The 19,525-nt window shown below is 34.2% G+C and overlaps 5 protein-coding genes across 5 annotated transcripts; 4 read left to right on the top strand and 1 right to left on the bottom strand.

Annotated features, from left to right (window-relative positions):
• Window positions 1–2,506: 2,506 nt before the first annotated feature.
• Window positions 2,507–4,324, top strand: LOC18992725 (ethylene-responsive transcription factor RAP2-13). Its single transcript, XM_006416159.2, has one exon. The coding sequence runs from the start codon at window positions 3,071–3,073 to the stop codon at window positions 3,965–3,967; it is 897 nt and encodes a 298-aa protein (XP_006416222.1). The 5' UTR covers window positions 2,507–3,070; the 3' UTR covers window positions 3,968–4,324.
• Window positions 4,325–4,636: 312 nt separating this feature from the next.
• LOC18992724 (endoplasmic reticulum-Golgi intermediate compartment protein 3) lies at window positions 4,637–7,690 on the bottom strand. The gene is made up of 13 exons (XM_006416158.2): window positions 7,324–7,690; window positions 7,040–7,113; window positions 6,858–6,941; window positions 6,687–6,767; window positions 6,485–6,565; window positions 6,220–6,312; window positions 5,939–6,118; window positions 5,786–5,853; window positions 5,635–5,686; window positions 5,383–5,436; window positions 5,193–5,285; window positions 5,037–5,103; window positions 4,637–4,912 (listed from the first exon to the last, which is right to left on the bottom strand). The coding sequence occupies exons 1-13, from the start codon at window positions 7,463–7,465 to the stop codon at window positions 4,821–4,823; spliced, it is 1,161 nt and encodes a 386-aa protein (XP_006416221.1). The 5' UTR covers window positions 7,466–7,690; the 3' UTR covers window positions 4,637–4,820.
• Window positions 7,691–8,539: 849 nt separating this feature from the next.
• On the top strand, window positions 8,540–11,744 carry LOC18992723 (probable trehalose-phosphate phosphatase C). The gene is made up of 11 exons (XM_024152540.1): window positions 8,540–8,733; window positions 8,938–9,078; window positions 9,198–9,269; window positions 9,381–9,464; window positions 9,570–9,626; window positions 9,732–9,833; window positions 10,426–10,503; window positions 10,605–10,674; window positions 10,795–10,865; window positions 11,198–11,290; window positions 11,472–11,744. Exons 1-11 carry the CDS (start codon window positions 8,611–8,613, stop codon window positions 11,550–11,552), a joined length of 972 nt encoding a protein of 323 aa, XP_024008308.1. The 5' UTR covers window positions 8,540–8,610; the 3' UTR covers window positions 11,553–11,744.
• Window positions 11,745–14,040: 2,296 nt separating this feature from the next.
• LOC18992722 (F-box protein At1g22220) lies at window positions 14,041–15,179 on the top strand. Its single transcript, XM_006416156.2, has one exon. The coding sequence runs from the start codon at window positions 14,085–14,087 to the stop codon at window positions 15,057–15,059; it is 975 nt and encodes a 324-aa protein (XP_006416219.1). The 5' UTR covers window positions 14,041–14,084; the 3' UTR covers window positions 15,060–15,179.
• Window positions 15,180–17,958: 2,779 nt separating this feature from the next.
• Window positions 17,959–19,073, top strand: LOC18992721. Its single transcript, XM_006416155.2, has one exon. It carries the CDS (start codon window positions 18,025–18,027, stop codon window positions 18,961–18,963), a length of 939 nt encoding a protein of 312 aa, XP_006416218.1. The 5' UTR covers window positions 17,959–18,024; the 3' UTR covers window positions 18,964–19,073.
• Window positions 19,074–19,525: the final 452 nt, after the last annotated feature.

Below are 19,525 nucleotides of genomic sequence, written 5' to 3'. Positions count from 1 at the left end.
GTCTATATACTTCGAAGAAGTTAGAATTATTTGCGTTGTTCATACAAACTATTGAAATATGCCATCAATTCAACACATACAGTAATATGAGTATCTCTCACATTTTTCCGGTGTGGCTGAGTATCTCCGGTCGATTGACATACTATTTCAATATTTTGATCACCATCACAAATATGAAAAAAACAACAAACCATAAAACAGTTAATATATTTTCATAACTGTTCTACTATATAAGATTGTACTTATATAGTTGATCTTTCTAAATTTTTTTTTTGAAAAACTTAAATTGTTTTGCTAATTTAGAATAAGTTAACTAGTTTAAGTCTTATATATGATAACCTTTTTTGACAATTTTTTTTAAAAAAAAAAACCTTCTAATGTGAATTATTATTCCTTGTAAATACTAAGACGAATAATCAACACACCATCAAATAATGTTTTCTGAATGGCTAAGTCAATACATAACATTTTTTCGAAATTCCTTACGAAATTACGGCAACGTAGTTTCAATCATGCAATCTGCGTCATATTGACACGACACCGTATTCATTGTGCTCGAAACAAGAATCGAGTTACGTGACTCTATAATATCGTAAGATGATGAAATGTTTAATACTAATTAAATGGATGATATAATACGGTAATGACATTTGAGTAGTCCTCATCCATTCATTCTAACTTTCTAGAGCCTTCTTTTCGAATTTTGTATTATTTATTTAAACAAAAGTCTAAACGACCCATTACAAATGATCATCATTACATGGTAGCCAAAATTATTGCTTAATAATCGTCATGCAAGTCTACGTGCGTCTCATTCATACTATTAGTTGGAGTTATCCCATCCCTATTATAATAGTTGCATGAATATTTGAAGTTTAACATATCAAAACAAAACAACAAAATTTGCTGACATGTCATCAAAATATTTAATTAGCAATTATAATTACATTTTATCATTATAGCTAATACTGTTTGTCTGTCGATCATTATATATAGCTAATATAACGCATGAAATTTAATCAAACTTTTAATTTGTCTTTTTTATGAAGATAATACGAATACTCATACTATGAAATTCGAAAATATTTTCAGGAAATTAATGGTACTAGTTTACACTCTACTATATTATATTTATCACATAAGAAAAACTCTATTATAATTTATTTCATTTACAACAAATCGAGCCAAATTATATGTAATTTGAGGTACTATAAACTGTTAAATATCATATTACTTCATTCTATATTTTTCATTTTGCGTTTTTGTTCATCATGTTTCTTTATAATTATTATCAAAATTAATTTAATTGAAAATTTGCACTTACATTTTGCCTTTAACCTATGGTTCTAGGCACGATGCTGCGTGGCGGCAGTTGGACATATGGGTCTCCAGTCTCCACCTCACCGTCTTTCAACAATTGTCTACTGCCTATTAGTTACTATTTAGATAACATTCTCAAATAGTATATAACTATAGTCTAATATATATGAAGCATGAAGATGTGCATTGTTCCCTTTATTCTTTCTAATATTCCCATTGATCCCACGTACTTTATCACTATAATGTGTCAATTTACTGGGAGAGGGATTTTAACTGTTACTTTCTTTTATACAATTTTTTTACATTATTGTAAAATGAAGTGTTATTGTTTTGTTACCTTTAAATATGTTCACAATTCATTATTATCTAAAATATTAATTTTAGTTAGTATTATCTAAAATATTAATTTTATTACACAAGATTTCAAAATATTATGGTAAATTATTAGAACGAATTAAGTAAAATTTTCCTATTCTGATAATTAACAAATTCTGTGTGAACCTAACTCCGAAAGTGTTAGTCAATTATGGTTTTTAATAGAATTTAAATCCAACCACAATTCTTTATTATTCAACTAATGATTTTAAATAATGTTTTAAAATAAAGTGTTATTAGTTCTTTTGATTGTAAATCATATTTAACAGGTTTTAAAATTTGGTGTTATTCAATAAAGATTTCAAATCTTTTATTAAAATCTAATGTTATTCAAAACTAAATAATTTTTAAAATCTTTGTACATTAAGTTATTTCAAATCAATTCTAATAGAGTTTTATGAATAAATTATTAGAATCAAAATATAGTGTATATTAGATTCATTTGATATTAACTTTTAAATCTTGAAGATTATAAAACATAGAAAATTTATTCTAAATTCATGATTGAATACACCTTTTTCATAATTTTAGATAAGACGCGGTAAAAAGTAGTTTTCGTTACGAGGAAAAAAAAAATTGTCAATCGATATCTTTTTTTTTTTTCAATCGATATCTTTAACAAGAAGTATTCGATGTATGAAAATAAAAAAACAAAAATGTATCAGACGTATTTCAGATTAATAAATTGGAGAATTACGAGGAGTAGAAAAGAGAAAAATAATAATACTGGTAATAAATCACTGGAAAACTGTACGATAACACGCCACGCCTCCTATATAATGCGAGCCAAGCTGGAGAGATAAGTGTATCGGTGAGGCTGAGAGTTGTTCACTTACAAAAAATTTAAATAAAATCTTGAGTGCCATCTCCAAAAAGTTTGATAGATAAGAATTTTTTTATTGTTTGTTTTCTTGAATTTTAATTTTGTGCAAATCCCCCTTTCCCCTAATCTGTTAATCCCCCGCTTCTTCGATTCCTATCTGTGAAATAATCTGTTTTTCCAAATAAGAAAATAAGAAAACCGATTTCTAGGTTTGTGTTTGAATGGTTTTGATTTTTTTTCTTTATCTGCTGATTTAATTGAAAACCAAGTATTTTCAGAACAGAGATCAATCTTATTTTTGTATATTGATCTTCTTGTTATCTTTTTGTTCTATTGTCGATTTTAATCATTTGTGAGGGTATTTTTGTTTCCCTCCTTTCAGAATCGCAAAGAGGTTGTTTATTTTAAACCTCTTCGATCTTTTTTTTTTGTTGGTTGATCCTCTCGAATTTCTTGGAAAAAAAAAATCCTGTTCCTTACTTTTGATAAGAACTTGGAAAAATTCTCGAAATTCATTTTTATTTATTTCAGAAACAAAAAGAAAAAATTAAAATGACAACTGCTATGGATTTCTACAGTAGCAAAACGCTTCAACAGTGTGATCCTTTCGGTGGTGAATTAATGGAAGCGCTTCTACCTTTTATCAAAAGCCCTTCCTGCGATTCAACCGCGTCTGCGTTTGCGTCCGCGTTCTCTCTTCCTCCTCCTTACTCTTCCTACTCCGGATCTTACCCTGACGTCTGCATGACCCAACCGATTTCATACGGGTCGGATCTTCAGCAACTCGGGTCCCAGATCAACTCTTTCTCCAACCTCCTTAGCCCTAAACCGGTTCCGATGAAGCAAACCGGTGCCGCGACGAAACCGACGAAGCTGTACAGAGGAGTGAGGCAGCGTCACTGGGGAAAATGGGTCGCTGAGATCCGTTTGCCCAGGAATCGAACTCGTCTCTGGCTCGGCACATTCGACACGGCGGAGGAAGCGGCGTTAGCCTATGATAAGGCGGCGTATAAGCTGCGCGGCGATTTCGCCCGGCTTAATTTCCCTAACCTCCGTCACAACGGATCCAACATCGGCGGCGAATATCAACCTCTTCAGTCCTCGGTCGACGCTAAGCTCGAAGCGATCTGTCAAGACTTAGCCGAGACGCAGAAACAGGGGAAATCGGCGAAGAAGGCTTCTTCCCGGAAACGTTCATCAACCGCCGCCGCGAAGCAACCGGAGGTGAATTCGTGTCCAGAGCTGGCGGAGGAAGTCAAATCAGAGGACTACTCTAGCTCCGGGTCTTCGCCGTCGACGGAGAGCTACGGATCCGGAGATTCTTCGCCGTTGTCGGATCTGACGTTCGCCGACACGGAGGAGGAGCAGCCGCCGTGGAACGAGAACTTTGCGTTGGAGAAGTATCCGTCGTACGAGATCGATTGGGAGTCGATTCTGTCTACAAGTTAGTTGTGTAATTTAGTGGATGCCTTAGGGGTATTTTAGGAAAACTAGAGGTTTCTGCAATGGAGTTTTTGGTCATTGCAGGGAGCCCACAGTTAGTTTACGTCTTTAAGGGTCTTTTATGTTGATATGAATAAGTAGATGTACCTTAATGTAAATTATTAGTCTCTGCGTCGGTCCAAGCTGGGTTTTTTGTCATGCTCGACCGTGCGAGATTATTTTTTTCATGTATTTTGTACTGTACTTTGTAGTTTTTTCCTTTGTGTCTTAATTCGAAGTTTTTTTGTTTTTTTGTTAACTTAGCTTATTGTGTTATATTATTCAGTTATTAATTCCATCTGATTTACTGGCGATTGTTTTAAATGAGGTGCTCTCCAATGTGAATGCGGAAGTAACTAACACAATTTTGGTATAATTTCTTTATAAACATCACTATTTTTTGGCTGATAAAGAATTTCACAATTTATGGAAGAAAAACAGAGTTTGTAAAGATACGCTTCCTTCGTCTTAATTTCAACTATGAAATGGATGTAACTGTATTCATCAAATAATTCTCTCATCATAGTACCAAAAAATAGTTTGATACAGAGACCAAATGGGCCCAAATCATTCACACAGAACTCAAATCTTTTGTTCATTTGGTGTTTGAAACAGAGTCGTATCATATTTATGTGCTTTTAATAAAAACAAGCTTTTAAAATAAATGGGGAAAAACATTTCGTTTGAATCAGAGATCAAAACATCATTTTTAACTTTTTTTTATCTTGCCAGATCCTTAAATATTGGGGAAAATATTGTACAGTATTGAAAATTCCTTAATTCAAACCTAAGTCACTGCTCAAGAAGACTATAAAACAGCTCAGTTGAATTTACCAATCTCCATTTTCTTCTTAATTGCTCGTTGTCCATGATATATGAATGAATCTACTATTCCCGATACCGTGAAGACACCTGTGAATCAAAACAAGGTTTTTGCGCACAATATATATATAAGAATCGTAATCAGATTTTGGGATGTTGATGAAGAAAATAAGGAGAAATTGAAGGAAGAAGATAGATATATTTGATTGATCACCTCCTACTATGGCACAAACATTTGTTAAGAAGTGCAAGAACTCCACATGCTGCTCCTCAAATATAACCTTTACGTAAATCAAATTAAAATGTTTTTTTTTTTCTTTAGAGACATAGATCGATTAGGATAAACACATATACCAAAACCAAAACAAACCTTGATTGGCGACAGATCATAGTAGAAGAAAACACCAGGCGGGGATTGCATGCGACCTGCTTCCGCGTTCTGGAAATGTTCCGTCACAGAGAACTTTCCAAAACCATAAAAAGAAATCGTTACATTTTACAATAAAAAATTGGTCAAAAAAACATGTTTTTGAACAGAGATTTTGGAGATGTAGTTTCACCTGGTTTGACTGAATTGTATTCTCGTGAGCATCAGTGTATACACTTGGTACCACCTGCAAATTCCACACCACAATTTCATTATCACTATACTCAATAGAGCAAAAAACTTGTAATATCGACAAGCAAAATTCCCTCATGATTTATTTATCAGTGAACTGAGATACCGTTCGAAACTGTTATCTAAAACATGCCATAATATTGTTCCATGTGAGAATATCATCTATGTGAAAAAATGTATATATGGGGCAAACCTTGATGAAATATTGATACACGCCATTCTGTTTTTCCTGATTCCACTGCACACTGAGAGAACCAAAGAGAACATTTTCAGAAGATAAGATGATTGGAAAAGCGATAACAGCTGCGAGTAATGGCTTGGGAGAGAGAAAAGGAAGTGTTTACCCATCTAGAGGGTTCACTACACCGGGGAAAAAGTCCCCAAAGGCCAACCTGTTGACCTTGTGGCTAATCTGTGTAGAGATATAATGGAGTCAGACCCATTTGAAATATGAGCTTATAAAGAAAGATTGAAACAATAATGAAACTTTCTCTTACATTGTAGTTGCCTTGATGGAACATTATCAAATCATGAAACTGGAAACCGGAATGATGAAAGCTCTGCCCGGGAACAAAATGAAAATTCCCAGCAACTTTATTTACTTCCAAGAAACCGTGAACATTACAACCTTCTCCTTCTTCGTCTTTGACCTTTTGCACAAAGCCTTCTCTTTTACACTGAGATGGAATAAGTAAGAATATCATACAACTAAGTCAACTAGATGGCTAAGTCACAAGATCAACCAAGTTTTGTTGTTATTAAAGATATGTCAGTATACCTGGTCGATTGATTCAGGGTCTGAGAGGGCCCAACCTTTCTTTCGGTAAGCTTCACGAACTTCCTCACATGAATTACAACAAGCTTCATCCGTCTGTAAATTTTATAAATTGACAACCACAGCATGCAAAGAGGATTCACCAACATAGAAGAAACTAAAATTTTTATAATTTGAATCAACACTAAAGATTCCGACTTTCTACTGCAACTGAAAGTCCAATCTCGCATGTAGGAGCATATTATTCGATTGATTAAGGAAAGCTTACCATTTCAGCTCCAAAACAGGAACCACAATATGTTTCATTGTGCTCCAACCTTCCACCATGTTTTTGTAAAGGTTTTTCAATCTGGAGAGAAACGATAACATAAAAGGATTTCAGCTCTTATTAATTTTTTTTCAAGAATTCTAGCAATGAGATCAAGGATGGCAGCTGAAAATGAAAGGCCTTGTTTTGCAAAAAAGCTAACCTTAGTGTGACCAATTCCGTCTTGTTTTGCCTCGATGACATTGCCATGAGAGTCTAATCTTCGTTTAATGATATCATGTCGCTACAAATATGAACGGGCAGAATCGAAAAATCAGACAGAGCATAAAGATGTCGACTAGACAAAAAAGATCGACAATCCAACAGCACATACCACATCGAGGTGCCGCTCTCCGCTGATATCCATGGTATCAATACTAATAATCGAGCATTGAAGCGCAGGGAATGTAACATCAAACTGCAAATTGTAAATAGTAAATAAAAGCCCTATCTTGACAGAAAGTAATAATCTTTGCAGCTCAAAGTCAATGGTAGTCCAAAAAAAAGCAACTTTACATTGATGCGTAGCTTCTCTCCTCTTGATGTATCAACACGGAGCTGAGTCTCGGTAACCGGGTGCAGATAAAGCTCTAAAATCAGAAAGCCCACAAAGAAGAAAACAAATTCAAAATATTATCGAAATTGAAGCATTGTTTCCTCACTACAAATCACGAACAATGTTTAATTCCACCATTAATTGAAACCCACGAAGAAATAACAAAACTTTCGAGCTACAATCCTACAATCATCGACCTTTAAAGCTACCCCAAAGAACAGAACAGGGTATCAAATGCACTTACGGAGCTCAGAGAAGAAGAGAATTAGCATGACGATTGAAGAAACGAGGGTGATGACACCACCAGAGAGTGTACGCCTATAAAAATCCTCATTGATTTTAGGGTAAGCGTCCAGATTCCTCAATCTGTTCATCACGCCGACCATTCCCCTCCTCCTCTCTCCTCGCGCTCGCTACTAGGGTTTCGCTTTTTTTGAGTTGAATATTTGACCGATTCAACGGGAGAAGGAGATGATTCAACGGGGAAAATCACCTGTGACTTCTTCTGACCTTTAGATGCGTGTCAACGAGGATCTCTCCCTGTATCTATTTTCTCGGACTTTTCTTCTGGTTTTCCCCCAAACTTTTTTTTCTTTTTCTTTTTCTACTTCCAAATTAAGGAAGAGTATCTGTTGATGACGCCGACTCTACGTCTACGCTTTTACTTACGGTATGTACGTATTTGTATTTTTGATGATTACATTGTGAGCCCTTTTTGACGTTCGTAATTATCATTTATGGCCCATGTAAACACCAAAATTTGTCCAATACGTTGATGTTGAATCAAATTGTTCACATTAGTTTTAACATTATATCAATCCTTTTTTTCTTTATTTAATCTCTCTAAAAAGAAAAAATATACTACTCTTGGAAAATATAATGATTATCCTATTTTTTTCTTTGAATGTGAGTTTAGGCAGGCTTCTCCTTCAGGATCTACGATCTAAAATGCCGATTTTGTGACATATATCATTTGATCATGTTCCTTAAAGGTTTATACTAGAAGAATGTGTACTTTTAGGAACTCGATTAGTTTTTGTTAATTTAATATAATTAACATGTATATATGTGTAAATAAGTAAAATGCGTTGATTTATTCCCAATGAAGCGTAATAATACCAAAAAGAGGGAAGGATTCATTGGGAATATTTTAAAAGTAACACATTTAGAAACTCCATTTTCATAGGGAAAATCCTATTTGTATTCAAAGATATGAGAGGTTTTGAAACCTACTCTCGTTTATAAAGTTGATGTCAATATCAATATTTCCAAGATATGAATTTATTCTCGATCTTTAAATAGCACAATATAAATTGATATTCTTTACTTAATTAATTTGGATTCGGTTTTCTGTATTAACAGAAAACAATTATGATCCCATACGCATGCCACCATCTATAAATAACTAGGCTTGCGGTAGCTTTTAGTTATATTCATATATATATGAGCCCCAAAAAAATTGTGCAGCCACAGAGAAAATACATTTTAGCGTCTGTGTATACGAGAAAGCTCTTTTTGTCACCGCCAAGTTATGGTTGCCGGAAAGATCGAGACTTTGATCGATTCATTGAGGGATTTGTCTCCGACACGCGTCAGATCCTCCTCTGCTGATGAATATGTATATGAGAAAGACGGCGAGAGAAGCTCCTGGATTGTACGTTATTAACATGCCCCTTTGTAGCTAGCTTAGCTTGCTTTTCAAAATTTCATTATCAAAGTTTGAGTATATATTATTCTTTTTCTACGAATTTTTTCAAAGATAACTTCGTTAAACTTATAGCTCTACATTATTAGCATTAGGAGCTGCTTCAAAAATTATTAGTAAAATAGCTATTTTGTTATATGTGTTGGGTTTTAGGCTCTTCATCCCTCGGCTTTGGATTTGTTCGACAAAATCATGAGTGATGCAGAAGGCAAAGAAATTATTATGTTTCTTGATTACGACGGAACTCTATCACTAATCACTGAAGATCACGACAAAGCTTACCTAACCGACGAGGTTTTTCTTGATCTTGCTTCACGTTGATTATGTTTCATCCTCTTTTTTTTTATTACATATTGTGGGCGAAAAATTGAAAATAGTTTGAGTTGAGTTCTTGAGCTATATATATAATACAGATGCGAGAAGCTGTAAAGGAAGTAGCTATATATTTCAAGACAGCGATCATCAGCGGAAGAAGCACAGACAAAGTAAATTCCATCAGCTACTATATTCAGCAGTATTTGAATTTGCTATGTGTCTCATAGTAAGTTAATAACGTGTACAATATTATTCATGAGATATGTTTTTTTTTTTTTCAGGTGCAGAGTTTTGTGAAACTCACTGGAATTCACTACGCCGGGAGCCACGGAATGGACATCAAGGGTCCGACCAATACCGATAAGGTTTTATCGTACTTTCTCAGAAAACTGAGAGATTTGTGTTTTTAAGGAATTTTCTGATTTTGTTCCCAAAAAAGAGGAAGTTTCTGATTAATGAAATCTTTGTAGACTAACCAAGAAGTGATGTTCCAACCTGCAAGTGAATATTTGCCGATGATCGACGAGGTGCATTTTGTAATTTCGTCATCTTTTTAGCTTTTCATTTACTTGAAATATCAAATTGTGATGAACTATACACAAGAAATTTTTTTGTTCACTATACAATTTCAGGTGGTTAATATCTTAAAGGAAAAGACAAAGTCGATCCCCGGAGCTGCGGTGGAGCACAACAAGTTTTGTCTCACCGTACATTTCCGCCGAGTAGATGAGAAGGTTCAATTGTTTTTATTTTCCTTCATAAATAAAGAGATTTATATATTACAGAACATTTTTAGAAAAGAAATTATATGGTGCAAGAAAATATTTTACTATTTTATATTTCCGTTTTAAAAAGGCACTTCTTAAGAATCTCACTTTTAAAATATGGTGAATTTGCTAAGTGACTATTTGCTGGTTATTTATTTACAAAATGGCACGGTGATAAAATCAAAAATAAATCAAATATATTTTCACACGTAATTTCAAAAAAAAGCATAATGGTGTATGATATAACATAGAATAGCGAATAATTATTAGTTTTTGTTTAAAATATGCTTTAATTTTATGTTATTAATTTATTTAAATCACTTGAGATATAACACTCTAGTTATTTAAGATTTTGTTATCGCGTCATTTTTACAAATAGATGATGACATATTGATCATTTATCATATACTATAAAACAAGGATTCCTGATTTCCATAACATTTTTTTTTGTTAAAGCTGTTTAGCTAGTTTTCAATAATTTTGTCCAAAAAAAATCTGTTGGCATCCAATAATACTGCCAATTTAGAAAAATTGATTTAAATGTGCTTATGCTCGTCAGGGATGGGCTGCATTAGCCGAGCTAGTGGAAATGGTACTCATTAATTATCCGAAACTGAGACTGACCCAAGGCAGAAAGGTAACAAATTGACTTCTTGTTAAGCTGTTAATCAAATTTAAATATGGTGTTTTATTGATTATTTTTACTGTATTCAACTGATTATTCATTCGGTAAACCAGGTGCTAGAACTTCGACCTTCCATCAAATGGGACAAGGGAAAGGCTCTCGAATTTTTGCTAAACTCATTAGGTATGGATTCTCTTTCTTTTCTTTTTGTCCTTAAGATTTGAGTTTCGTAATTCATACTTTTGGTAATGTAATTTAGATTCGTTAGTTTGACAATATGTTTGGTCTTATATACTAATATAGGAATAGCAGAATCTAAAGATGTTTTACCGGTTTACATTGGGGACGACCGTACCGATGAAGATGCATTCAAGGTACGTTGAACCAAATAAACACCGTGCCGAATTAAGGGTTTGATTTAGTTTATAATTAATAATATTATGTTAGAACCAGAAAAAAAATCAGTAATATTATGTTTTACTAATTTAAATATCAATTTAGTTTGTTCTTTTTGGTTAGATTTGAAATCGGGTTTGGTTTATGGCTGTAGAAACAATAAAAGTATTTCAATCGATATTAAGACCCAATTCAGTTTCCTAGTTCGGTTTGCAGCAAATCGATCCGGCTTATAGCCATTAAACGTTTTTACCATCACCTAAGTTTCTCTCGAAATGAATAATTTTTGACGCCGTGATCATCTTTATAGGTTTTACGTGAAAGAGGACAAGGTTTAGGGATTGTTGTCTCGAAAACCTCGAAGGAAACCAACGCCTCTTACTCGCTTCAAGACCCATCTGAGGTAAAAAAAAGTTAATTTAAACATTAAAACGAAATGCATTAATTATACCCTAGTTTGTTATACTAACTGCAAGTCTGCAACAATATCATATTTTTGGTAAATATTCTCATTTTTATAAATCGACGATATTACGTACAAAGATGACAACGATTTAACTGCAACGATATAATATGCAATGTAGGTTCAAGAATTTCTGAAGCGTTTGGTAAAGTGGAAGCAACACACACTTGGACAAAGCAAAAAGAATCAATTCATAAGATAGATGGAGTTACGCACGTGTTTTCATTGTCATTCTGATATATATGAGATTTTCAAGTGAAATATAAATGATGATCTCAATCTTTAGCTTTACTAATTATATGAATAACCGCGCATACGCGTGGTTTTAGCTGTTTTAGTCTCATTGTGCTATTTCTATCAAATTAAACAATAATATGATCTATGAATTATATGTTTGAGTTGCATGGTTAATGTCCTACAAGAATGACTGACTACTATGCATTCTTTTTAACTAGTAGTACGTTAGTATATGTTACTTGTAAATGTAATTGAATTTTTTTTACCCTATATATAATTTTGTTTTCTCTCGCGTATGTATTCCATAGTCTTTTTCAAGAATGACTGTCTACTATGAAACTGTACATTAGTATATGGAAATGTTAATATTGATAAACAGTTATAGTTGTATAAGATAACAATTGCACATTTTGGTTCCTCTAGCAATCAATAGAGTATACTTACATTAACAGAAACGGAATACAAGAAAAATCTATGTAATATTTTCATAGTTTCATACTTGATCCGGTAAATTAATATATTTGATATTTCAAAACTCGCTTGTATATTACTCCGGAGTACTGATTTGCGGGTTACTTGGCCCCGCCCATTACTTGTAAAAAAAATTTGAGCTCTAGACCATATGATTACAAAAGTTTGAACTCACAAATGAATAACGTCTCCTGGTAAATTTTTTATTTCAAAAAGGTACATTTGCTGTGCGTTTCAAACAAACTGCGAATCATTGAATCTCTATAAATTTATACTCAATAAGCTAATCATTAAAATCGTCTTAATCTATAGTTTAGTCGTTGTCAAGCGTGAGTTGTACCGGAAATAAATTAGTATACTTCCTATCCACTTTCTATAAACTACTGATATGGCGTTTTAAAATGTTAGGGTTGTTATTATTTAGTAATATAATTTGTAGTTTTATACTAAAGTAACTACAAGAAATGTTTTTCTTTTAATTTTCTGATAGCAAAGGGAATATAAAACTCAATAAAAAATTAAAATAGTATCGAAAGAATGTAGTCCTTTTCTAGTAAAGCATATTCCATTGTTTAAAGTTTAAAACCAATTAGAAAACTTGAATTCAACGAACCCCTTTGGTTTTAATATTCCAGCGGAATATTATTCCCGACGAAAGAATCTTTTTATTTAACTACCATTTCGGATCATTCGTTTTTAAATTCTCTCCTGTAAAAAAAGAAATACTGTCAACATATTTTGTATTTTTTTTTATTACAATATGTGTCATATTGTCATTAGACCACCACCGTCACATTGCTTATTTTAACATTGCAACTTTAAAGTTATGTAATAATTTTGGACATTGTTAATCATCAGTAGTGATCATAAAATTACAATTCAAAATTAAATCACACTGATATATACTAACTTACAATTCCATTTTTTTAAGATGTCGTTTAAAATTATCAGCATGACTCCGGAACATTGCATTTTTTATAATGCTGATAATTTCCCTCATTAAAAAACGAAATGTCCTCATTGTCTCATTGATTCTAGAGTATTAGTTATATATATAGTGTGTGACCCTTCCGAATGCCAAAAAGTTGAAATTTTGCATCATCGTACATAAAAGTATGTTAAGAAGTCTTTGGAACCTTATTTCTAATTTTGAACAAAAAAAAAAGGCAACCTTTTTAATTTGTAAATGATGATGATGATGGAATCTAGTGGATGTAGATTTTAGTAAAATTAATAGAAAATTTAACCGATCATTGAAGAAAGCTTGTAATAACTAACTTAAGAAAATTAAGAAATAGTTTTTTTTGTTACAAAAAAAGAGAGGGTAATGAGAATATATATCACTTATTTGTAACCAATACTCTAAAAAAAGAGCTAACGAATTTATAAAATGCAATAAGAGGTAATCAACTAATACTAAGGAGTATATGCATTGGTCATTTATTTGCAAAACTGACAATTCTAGAACGGAAAATAAGTTTTATCATCTATCTTCCCTTCAGAATCTTCCAAAATTTAAAACTTTTAGTCAATTTTATGTGTTAATAAATGGTAAAAGACATAAAAGATATGAATCCACTTCTGTATATAAAGATTCTATTTTAGGATTCTTCATGGATTTTTCCAGTATGACAATGAATCGAGAGATAATGGTAAACAAATGTTTATAACAGCGTGGAGCGTCGATCAAGAACGCTTATAGACCGTTCGATCTATCCTTTTGAAAACATCAAAACACCGGAAAACAAAAACACCATCATCTTTTTCTTATGTTATCAGATTAAAATATCATTACAAGACGGCAGATGGGTCCTACATGCCGGAAAACGACCGTTCCTTTGTTTTTTGGCTTCGTCGTCCTTTTCATTATTTAAGCTTTACACTCTCCTCCAAACTCTTAAGCATAATAATACAAACAAAGTGAAGAGAAGAAAACACAGAGAGAGAAAAAAAAAAAAAAAAAAAGAAGACGAAGAAAAGAAACTCTCTCTTTCGTTTCGAAGGTTTTAGAAAGAAAAATAAAAAGATGGACGTTTTCGATGGACTCCCTGATCCGATCGTCGTCGACATCTTGAACAAAGTCGGTGACGTCAGAACCTTACTTCGTTGCAGTTCCCTCTCCAAACGATTCAACTCGCTCATTCCTCAGTCCGAGTCACTCTTCCTCCGCCTCCACCACCAAACCTCCGAGTCACACTCCGATTCTCCCGTCGTCGTCGGCAATATTTTCCAATCCTTGTTCAAATCCTTTCACGGTCTCATCTCTCTATTCTCTAAACCGGCTAAACCGATCCAAACCACTAATCTTTCTCCCAACATCCCTTCCAAGATTCTCTCCCGGTTCGACCGGATCAAGAATCTCGAAGTCGAGCTTCCCGCCGGCGACGTCAAACTCGAGAAAGGCGCCGCCGTTAAGTGGAAAGCAGAGTTCGGAAAAACTCTCAAGAGCTGCGTCGTCGTCGCGTTTCAATCCGCCGCCACTGTTTCTTCTTCTTCCTCCGGCGACGAGTCCGACGCCGAGTTCGTGGCTGGACTGAAGACACGCGTCGTGTGGACGATAAGCGCGTTGATGGCCGCGTCGACACGTCATTACCTCATGAGCGAGGTCGTCAAGGAGCACGAGGAGATGGAGAGTTTGGTGGTGCGCGACGGAGGAGGAGAAGGGACGGTGGTGATGGAATCTAAAGGGCTGAGAGAGTTTCGAAAGACGGAGGAGGAGGCGCGTGGGGAGGACGAGGAGGAGAAGCGCGTGGTTAAAAATCGGAGGAGTGTGGTCCCGAGCGTGAGGATGAGTATGAGACACGCGCCGTCGCTTAAGCTTAAGAGTGGTATCTGTTTAGAATCCGCGACGCTCGTGGTCGTTAGGCCGAACGAGGATTATTCCGACGTCGGAGATGATGAGCTGGCGACGGAGGCTTTCGCCGGAGATTGTATGTACGGTGAAGCGGTCGTCGCTTTGTTGAAGCGGAAAAAGAACCCTCTAGAGATGAACTCGTTTTAAGCTTTTTATTGGGCCTTGTAATGGGCCTTTCTGCGTTTTTCCATTTGTAAAATTTTTTTTTTCATGCACGTGTGCCGTGTGCGCATTTTTTGTATATTATATACTGTACAAAGTTGGCTTTAACACACTTTCTTCGAAGCATATACGGATTTTGATCATCGTGACAAAATGAAAGAATAATATGGCATGGATGGTGCCGAATTACGTAAGAGATTTACTAAGAAGGAAAAAACATCAACCAATCAATTTCTTCATTAAGTTTTAGAAATTCGTACAATGACGTTTTCCTTACTGATTGTTTGATAATTGATATATATATCTTTTAAAGAAAGTCATTGATAATATTGAAAATTGCAATCCATTGGCGTAGCGGCGTTTCTAACCTTTAACAACAATTTCTTTTATTCTTCTCTGAAACGAGATACGAGACATGTGCCATAATGTGTTATATTTCCTATATTTTTGTCACTTACTGTAGAATGATGAATCTGGTGTTTATAATTATTTCATTATTGGTAGATACAAAACTTGGATATTTATTTGAAAAATGATTTAGTGGAAAAACCGTGAGCATGTTGGGTCTTTATTTTGTACATGTTCAAAGAAATAACATGTTACTTTATCCGATTATGTGTTATGTGCTATTTTACAGGATATCACCTTAATTTCTTTTGATGACATGTTGTTACTGATGTCCAGTTATATACGATTTTGCTACGTATATATATATTCTAATAAGGATGACGTATACTTATACATTAGATAGTAGAGTTTTCAACCATTATTTAACAAAGAGAGAAGTGTTGAAACATTTTATTATATAGATAAGTATTTCTATTTTCAACCAACAGAACAATAATACATTTTAACTGAGTTGTTCAATCCAGTTACGCATATTTTGTATTTTCGATTTGAAATCAATAAATGACGTTTTTAGTAGAAAAAAACTATTGTTCTTTTCAACCTCTAAAACATGCTTTTTCTAACTTATCCACCGGAATGAGTCTGAATATTTGTCTTAGATTACTTTTATTTAAGGCATAAAGAACGAACTATAATTGATTCTGATATCATTAGAAACGCCTAATCTAATCTAGTAATCATTGTTGTAGCCACTAAGTGGCATCATGGCCAAAAGGACGTTGGTGATTAGCGACTGACTCAATAATATAATCACCCCCCCCCCCTCCTCTTCCCCCACCCCCCCCAAAAATGTGTTACATTATTACCAATAAGATTTTGTTCTTTGAAACGAATATAATTTAACAAAACATCTCTAATAATTAAGCTTTGTTAGTGCGGAGTTTAGCTCAAGCTGTTCAACTAAAGCCCATAGGTACGAATGATGACTAAATTCAAAACATTAAATTAGAAGTGTTAGGCAGAACATTTTCTTGGTATATATGTTAGGGTGGGCGCGGAGCGGATATCCTGGATTTTTGGGGATATCCGTGATCCGCTCCGTTCCGTCCGGATAATCATTTTTCCGATCTGTATCCGCTCCGTAATTATCCGGATATCCGCCAAAAATCTAAATATTTGCCGGATATCCGATCCGCCCTATAAAAATATTTAAATAATAATATATTTAAAATAAAAGTTTAAAAATTCAAAATTTAGCTAAAAATTACAATATTTTCTTTAAAAAATATTTTTTTCTTAACTTATTAAATTTTAATATTTATAATAATCAAATTTATAAACAAAAACTCATAAAAATTACATTTATATATAATAATTATACACTTTATATGAATTATTATCTATCTATATATACATATATATTTATAACGGAGCGGATCGGATATCTGTCTTTGATCAATTATTTTCTTTTTTTTATGCATGTTGAGTTAAATAATTTAAGGTCAGTTATTTTTGTGCTATTTGGTAAGAAGATATTATTCAATCTCGTATTCGTCTTAGTTAGAGTTTAGTTGAACTTAAGTTTGTTTTGTATCCATACAAATCTGAACTTAGTTTAGTTTGCAACGAGAGATTCAAGTCGAATTGAATACGAAGCTTATACATCAATTCAGCACACTTGGAATCAGAAAAGACATCCCTTTGCCATCCTTTTTATCATTCATTTAATGTGTATAGCAAAATTGGAAAAGTGAAACCTTTAAAATGTCCAATTTCATGGCTACTTGATCATCAACCCATCACATTTGTCACATTATATCCTTTTTCTCTTTCTAAAAAATATATTGATTTTGATTTTTGAAACGTTTACATTGCATGATAACGAAGTAATTTATATATATATATTGAATGCAAATAAGAAATCATAAAAAAAAAACAGAAACATATGACACTAAACGTACTAAATATAATTTGAGTATAAGTAACTCATAATGGTTCATCCCAAAAAAAAACTAACTCATAGTGGTTTAGTAGTTGGCTGATTCACATGTTAGTTTACGAATTAAGCTTTGAGTCTTTTCCCTACGATTTCGACAATGGTTGGTCAATTTAAACACCTTGAATAACCAACAAATTTGGCTTTTATAGGCTCTAGGGATTAGTTTGGATTCAACCCAAGATTCCTTCCATTTTTAAAAAATTATGAGTACGTAAACATTTTGGTTAGTAAAAGCATGTGAGATAGTCATTCAACCCTCATAGTTTATTCATGGTTGATGGTACCAACCAAAACCAAAAAAATGATTATCAATTTATTTTAATAGTTTTGATAAGATAAATAAAGGAAGCCAAAAACAATTTGCGAAATGCAGAAAGTAGTATTTTCCCACAAAAGCTAAAGTTTGCGAAGCTGTCACACAAAGATGCTAAAAGGCTAAATAAACAAATTAAATTTAAGAGAAAAGCAAAATTTAAACCAAAAGAAAGAAAAAAAGAACACTCATCAAAAGCTAAACCAACCTCTTCAAAAATCGATCCTACATATAAGAAACAAGCGAAGACGAAGAGTGAATCATATTGGAAAAAAGAAGAAGAAGAAGAGATGATCAAAGGAGGAGGAGGAGGAAACTCTTCTGGTTACTCTTCAGATTTGATGGTTTGTTTTCCTTCAAGAGCCCATTTGTGTTTACCTCCTAAATCCATTTGTAGCCCTTCTCATTCCCTTAACCGCCGTCAAAACGCTCCTAAACATCGCCGCAGCCTCAGTAAGCTCTCCGGAAGCGGCGGCGTCCACCAGAAACGCGGTGGTGGTGGCAGAGGGGAGATGGTAGAAGAACCCACGTCGCCGAAAGTCACGTGTGCCGGTCAGATCAAAGTCCGGCCAAGCAAACGCGGAGGAGATGTTGGTGAAAGCAACAGCTGGCAGTCGTTAATGGCGGAGATTGAGAAGATCCGTAGAAGCAAGTCGGAGAGTACGTTCTTAGGGTTCAAGAAGGATGTCACGGGGTTCTTGACTTGTCTACGCAATCTCCAGTTTGATTTTCGGTGTTTTGGTGCGTTTCCTCCGGTCGATGCAATCTCCGACGAAGAAGAAGAAGAAGAGGAAGATGATGAGAGTTCGGGGACAGTCTTCTCGAAATGGTTCATGGTTCTACACGAAAAGCAAAACAATGAGGAGTGTGTCGACGATAAGAAGAAAGCGTTTTCGGACGCGGAAACTGCGGTTCCGCCGCCAAACGCGTTGTTGCTGATGCGGTGCAGGTCTGCGCCGGTTAAGAATTGGGTTGAGAAGGAAATTGAAACAGAGGAAGGTAACAGAGGATGTGACAACACTGAAAAACAGAGCGGAGAAGAAGAGAAGGTGACAGTGAGAAAGAAGAACGATTTGAGATCATTGATGGAGGAAGAGAAGAAGATGGATTTGGTGGTGATGAGTTACGACACAAACTGTTACGGACTCTCTGCAGATATCGCCAAGGAAACTTGGGTTGTAAGTGGAATTCAAGATCCTCTGTTTCGAAGCCGAAGCTGGAAGAAATGATCTCTGCTCTCTTGATCATTAGTTCCTTTGTAAAATTAATACTTTTTTTATATCTTGTGAATCTAAAGTAAGTTTTTATCATAACAATATATAAACTTCCGGTGAATAAATTTGAGATTTGGTTTCATGATATTCCGACGAATATATTAATGTTTTAGTTTCTTGTAAATGAAACTCGAGATAGAACTAAATGGATAGTAGTATGCAGTGCTAATAACGATTTAATATAATGAACCTCGTTAATACCCAATTCAGAGGACATAATTTGAAACACAAACCAAACAATTCAATTTTAATCCAATCTTTAGAAGTTTGATGGTACATAGATAGTTGTTAACTGATATACTACGATTGGTTAATGGGCCACTGAAAAAAAAACAATTAGTGGAAAAGATAGGCTCATCGTATGCTTCAAGCCCAAATCTGATTACGTGAGAACGACTAAGGATCCACATTTTTGGTCGAAAGAACGAGACACTACAAATTGACACAAACACAAGCTTTACTTTGAGCAGGATGCAAAAGAAAAGATACTTGGGATGGTGACGTGAAGGGAGGAAAC

The sequence above is a fragment of the Eutrema salsugineum genome, unplaced genomic scaffold, assembly GCF_000478725.1.
Source record: "Eutrema salsugineum unplaced genomic scaffold, Eutsalg1_0 scaffold_5, whole genome shotgun sequence".
NCBI lineage: Eukaryota > Viridiplantae > Streptophyta > Magnoliopsida > Brassicales > Brassicaceae > Eutrema > Eutrema salsugineum.
Note: the sequence above shows the minus strand (reverse complement) of the source record. Positions and strands in the feature narration are given on the sequence as shown.

Bases quoted from the DNA above. Each gene is read 5' to 3' on its own strand.
- LOC18992724 (XM_006416158.2), bottom strand. From the start codon at position 7,465: ATGGTCGGCGTGATGAACAGATTGAGGAATCTGGACGCTTACCCTAAA. The intron at 6,768-6,857 runs GTATGTGCTGTT...TCATATTTGTAG, and splicing joins GAGAGCGGCACCTCGATGTG to CGACATGATATCATTAAACG. The intron at 6,566-6,686 runs GTTAGCTTTTTT...GTTTCTCTCCAG, and splicing joins ACGGAATTGGTCACACTAAG to ATTGAAAAACCTTTACAAAA.
- LOC18992721 (XM_006416155.2), top strand. From the start codon at position 18,025: ATGATCAAAGGAGGAGGAGGAGGAAACTCTTCTGGTTACTCTTCAGAT.
- LOC18992723 (XM_024152540.1), top strand. From the start codon at position 8,611: ATGGTTGCCGGAAAGATCGAGACTTTGATCGATTCATTGAGGGATTTG. The intron at 10,675-10,794 runs GTATGGATTCTC...ATACTAATATAG, and splicing joins ATTTTTGCTAAACTCATTAG to GAATAGCAGAATCTAAAGAT. The intron at 10,866-11,197 runs GTACGTTGAACC...TCATCTTTATAG, and splicing joins CCGATGAAGATGCATTCAAG to GTTTTACGTGAAAGAGGACA.
- LOC18992722 (XM_006416156.2), top strand. From the start codon at position 14,085: ATGGACGTTTTCGATGGACTCCCTGATCCGATCGTCGTCGACATCTTG.
- LOC18992725 (XM_006416159.2), top strand. From the start codon at position 3,071: ATGACAACTGCTATGGATTTCTACAGTAGCAAAACGCTTCAACAGTGT.